The following is a 4,837-nucleotide window of genomic DNA, read 5'->3' on the forward strand; positions in this document are numbered from 1 at the left end:
GTACCGAAAACCGAACCGAAAGCCTTGTACCGAACGGTTCAATACGAATACGTGTATCGTTACACCCCTACAGATTACATAAACTGAGAATATTTGTTTTAATATAAATTACTTCATTTAAAATAAGAGCATTTTAGCTTCATAACGAAAAATCTCTCGTGTCTCTGTGACAATTATTCACTGAGTTACAGTTCATTTTATGGACGTGTTTCAGAATGGACTTCACTGACAGAGAGAAGGCAAAATGTGCATCATGTTTATTTTTCTTTATTTAACAAAAAGAACAAAACTTTGTTTTTATTGTGAGTATACACAAAAAATAGACACTTAACAGGATCTAATGGTGTACAACACTTAAATGTAAGATCAAAATCAACAGAGTAATGTGAGTCTCTTTTAAGGAAAAAAAATCAAGCTTGTCGCACCGGTGCGATAGCCGACCACAGAGGATCAAGTGTCAAATATGACATTGTTTGAGATGTCTTTATGACACCTTGACATAAACCAATACACCATAATCTGTCAGTGTCTTTGTCATGACAACTTGACATTACTAAGACAACACAACCTGTCATAAACATGACATAGCAGATTAATTATCAAACTTAAGAAAGCACCTAGCTTTATGGGTTAACATTACATTAAACTGTCAGGTGGTTGGTTTTGACATTGGCTGTCATGAAGCCATTATAACTTTTTAATGACAAATTCAAATAGTACCACTGTAGTTGAGGTCACGAAAAATATTCATGACACAGTTATAATGGCCTCATGACAGCCAATGTCAAAGCCAACCACATGACAGTTTAAATTACAATAATGGAAGTATAATGGACTTCAATGGGACCCAAATGGTTCAAGGTCCAAATGACAGTTTCTGTTCAAAGGGCTTTAAAAGACACCAGACAATGAATAAGGGTCTTATCAAGCGAAACGATCGGTCTGGTCTGTGATGCGTGTTCGTGACTCTCCTGTTCGAACTCGTTCATCAAAAACCTTCATTTCTTTTCGACTGAAGAAAGAAAGGCATGGACATCTTTAAATAATGTCCATGTAAATTATCAGCAGAAGTTTTTTTAAAAGTGAACTAATCCTTTAACTTAATTTAATGTCAAATTGTCATGACAAAGACACTGACAGGTTATGATGTATTGGTTTATGTCAAGATGTCATAACAAAGACATCTCCAACAATGTCAGGTGTCATGTCAGTCTTATGCACACCTTTTCAAGTAAAGTGTTACCCAACCTTTCTTTTCCTGCTTCACCATTGCTTCTGTTTTTTTTTTTAAACTTTGTAAGTTAAGTAAGTAAATTACTATATATAAAGATAGGGAAAACAAATTGCTACATTGCTCATTCATTCTAGTTACATATGCTGTAATACAGACAGTAAAGCAAAAATATATATTTTTTTTCATCACAATGAAATATTGATTTGTGTGAAAAATCATTCAAACTTCAAACATAAAAGTTCATAATTTATGCAATGTTCCCTGTAGTATTTTAACATCCAAAAATGACACACCTTTCATGATTTAGAAATTAGGTTAATTCATATTAGAAATGCAATATGTAGAATAGAAATATTTCCATCTTGCCATGAAATCAATAAGATGTAAATTATATTATGTAATCCATTGTTCCATATTTAACTTATTGTGTTAATTGAGTGATTCCTGCAAGCATTTGATATAGTTGTACAATACATGTCAAATGTTATACTTTTTTCTCTTTTGGCAGATATGGTGAGCTTAAAGCTACTAAAGGCATTGTCACATTGCTTTTAAGATCATTTTCAACAGTTACTTGCAGTGGTTTCTAAAACATCGGTAAACTTTTTCTTTTATAATTCTTTGTAATGCGAGTTACATGGAGACGATCAGCAATAGATGTCATATTCAGAATTACTGGGTGAGTTGCATAAAGCCCGTAGTCCTCCAACATTCTCCCTCAAAGTATTTATGAGGCCTGGTAGACCATCACTAAAGAGGAGCCGATTCTCTGCAACATTTACTATTGCCTTAATCACATCATCGAGGATCTTTACCATAGGCTCCCAGAGGATGTAACTTTTACTTTGCTTCTCCATTACATTGACTCTTCCACTAAGAAGACTCAGAAGGGTCACAGCTTTCCTGACCTTTTCCTGAATATTACCAGTATCCTCTAGATCCTTTTTAATGCCTTTGATTGCCCCCTCAATCCTCTTCAGTGCCTCATTGGTCATCTTAATTTCCCCATTTGCACAAATGATCTTTTTCTTGTATTCAAAAACTTTTTCGATGCTGTCCTTCACTTTCAAATCAAAAGTGTGTTGCTCCTTTTCAGCAGCATTGAATGCATCTGAAGCCTGGTTTAATTGAATCAATCCAGCACTAAGCATTATTGGACCTAGAGGCAAAACCAAGAAATCTTGTCAAATCAGAAATGTCTTAAATAAATGCATAACTTTACAATTGATAAGATTTACTATTAAGGAGGATGATAAAATGTCTCACCAACTATCCATCCAAAGAATGGTATTGCCATCAGTACCCCACCTGTAATTGCAACACCTTTACTTGTGTTCATCCTTTCTTGTAATATTATTAGAGCATATTTAGCTGATTCTAAGTTTTTTTCAGCCTGTTTCAAAGCTGCTTGGGACTCCTGTAAAAAAATCTCAGCAGACTTCTTCTCTATGTCTGATTCCTCCATTTCCTTGCATTTTTCTTTCTTCTGCTGATCAAGATTGTGTTTCTTTCCAGTAAGTTGCTCCATGCCTTCATCCAAATTTAACAGCTTTTTACTTATTATTGTTTCTGTCATTTTCATGCACTGTTCAGAGTGTTCAATATGTTCCCTGATTTGTTCGTAATTGGAGCACATGTCAGTGGAGGGATCTACATGTGCATCCAAAAGGGACTTGCAGATGTTACTGATAGAGGCAATTCCTTCCTTTAGAAGTCCAGAAACTGACTTAAAACATGCAGTGTTAATGGTTTCCAGTCTATGAACGCATGAAGTAATTACAAAAGAAGGTTATATACAGTGGGATACTTATTGTTACCTTGTATTTAAAATATATTCAAAAAAATACTTTTACATAATCATTTTTAATATCTATGTTGCAATATTATAATATGTGCAGGCAAGATAATAATAATAATAATAATAATAATAATTATACTTACTCAGGTCTCTGGTGTCTGTAGAATTGGTTATCCATGTTTTTTCTGTTACACAAACACAAAAGAGAGTATCTACATATTTTGACAATGATATCTCATAACAGTTATAATAATGTAATAAGTAAGGTTTCGTTTAATTCCTCATCTTAGTGAAGTTTACATCTTTATATAAAGTGTTCTCAATTACTATTGTAATATTTTAGCTGCAACTCATTTTTACAATTTCCACAAACCTTGAATTGTACAAAAGGATTGCTGTACTCTCGATGCTTACCTTAAATAAATGTAGCTATTCCTACCCGATAGTGTGGTAATTTAACAGAGGTTAACAACTCTGATCCCGGGGACCCACTGCTTTGCACATTTTGTATTTCTTCATTATTTATCAAATGTCATTCAGTTCATCAGCTTGCTAGAAGTGTGTCAGATGAGAACGTCTCGGTTACGTATGTAACCCTCGTTCCCTGAGTACAAGGAACGGAGACGTGTCGTCGGGGAGTTCCCTGACGAATTGGGATCACGCTAGGGAGCCTTATTACCTCTGATAGAATTAAAAACGAGCCAATAACAATGGCATGCAATGTTTGCATATATAAAAGCGGAAGTAAAACATTGCATAGACGCTTTTTGCTGAGGAGCCGAACAGAGTCCAGCCCTCCGCGAAGGTACAGCAACATGGCAAAGGGACGACACGTCTCCATTCTCTGTACTCAGGGAACGAGGGTTACATATGTAGCCGAGACGTTCCCTTTCGTCCTGGGAACTCGTAGTTCTTCCTGGGAACTCGTAGGAACGCGTAGTTCCCTGACGAATTGGGATCCCTAATAAAACGCAATGATGCTGGCCCCTTCCAGCGCCCAGCGAGGATCTTTCACCGCGTTTCTCACAGCGTCGCGTTTCTCACAGTATAATCCTCATTCGCTCACCAACAGGAATCACCGAAGTAGCCGTGTGCTGAACTGAACCAGCAGACGAACTAGACCGGAGATACTCTGAAGGGACTCCCCCATGTTTCAGGGATCCCAGTCTCGAATGTAGCATTGCGAGAGTCATATTCCCGCAATGAGAGCATGACTCATCCACAATCGCCGCCTCAGCGTGCGCTAAGCCCAAGCACGAGAGGCAGTGTTTATGGCCATCTTCCTGAGGGAGAGATCGACCTCATCCAGAAACGCACGGGTGAGTCGACATCCTGAAAAGGATGTGAACACACCGTGGAGCTCTTTTAGAAGGAAAATAAAATAAAAAAGAAGAAGAAGAAGAAGCACTTTGAAGCGGCGAAGCACCGAGGGATCAGCGCGGCAGACACTTCCGGGTGAAACTGCAAGCCCTTGTGTTGCTCTCAGTCGCGTTGATCACACAAGCGCCGTCACACCAGCAGCCGTCAAAGAGTCTTCTTTCTCCAGCCCGTTTCTCTTCAAAAGGTAAGGAACAGCAGCACACAGGCACTACTGAGAGGCTCCGAAGAAAAAAGCGTCTATGCAATGTTTTACTTCCGCTTTTATATCCACGCTTGTTGGCGGCTCGTGGAATGCAAAGATTGCATGCCATTGTTATTGGCTCGTATTTAATTCTATCAGAGGTAATCAGGCTCCCTAGCGTGATCCCAATTCATCAGGGAACTCCCCGATGACACGTTGGAGTTCCCAGGATGAAAGGGAACCC

The 4,837-nt window shown here is 38.0% G+C and overlaps 1 protein-coding gene across 1 annotated transcript; it reads right to left on the reverse strand.

The window, feature by feature from the left end:
• Positions 1-277: 277 nt before the first annotated feature.
• Positions 278-4,225, reverse strand: LOC148964994 (uncharacterized). The gene is made up of 3 exons (XM_089127365.1): positions 4,077-4,225; positions 2,501-2,991; positions 278-2,393 (listed from the first exon to the last, which is right to left on the reverse strand). Exons 1-3 carry the CDS (start codon positions 4,223-4,225, stop codon positions 1,882-1,884), a joined length of 1,152 nt encoding a protein of 383 aa, XP_088983491.1. The 3' UTR covers positions 278-1,881.
• Between the last annotated feature and the right edge of the window lie 612 nt (positions 4,226-4,837).

Source organism: Pimephales promelas, chromosome 25 (assembly GCF_988280905.1).
Source record: "Pimephales promelas chromosome 25, fPimPro1.hap1.1, whole genome shotgun sequence".
In the NCBI taxonomy this organism is placed as follows: Eukaryota; Metazoa; Chordata; class Actinopteri; order Cypriniformes; family Leuciscidae; genus Pimephales; species Pimephales promelas.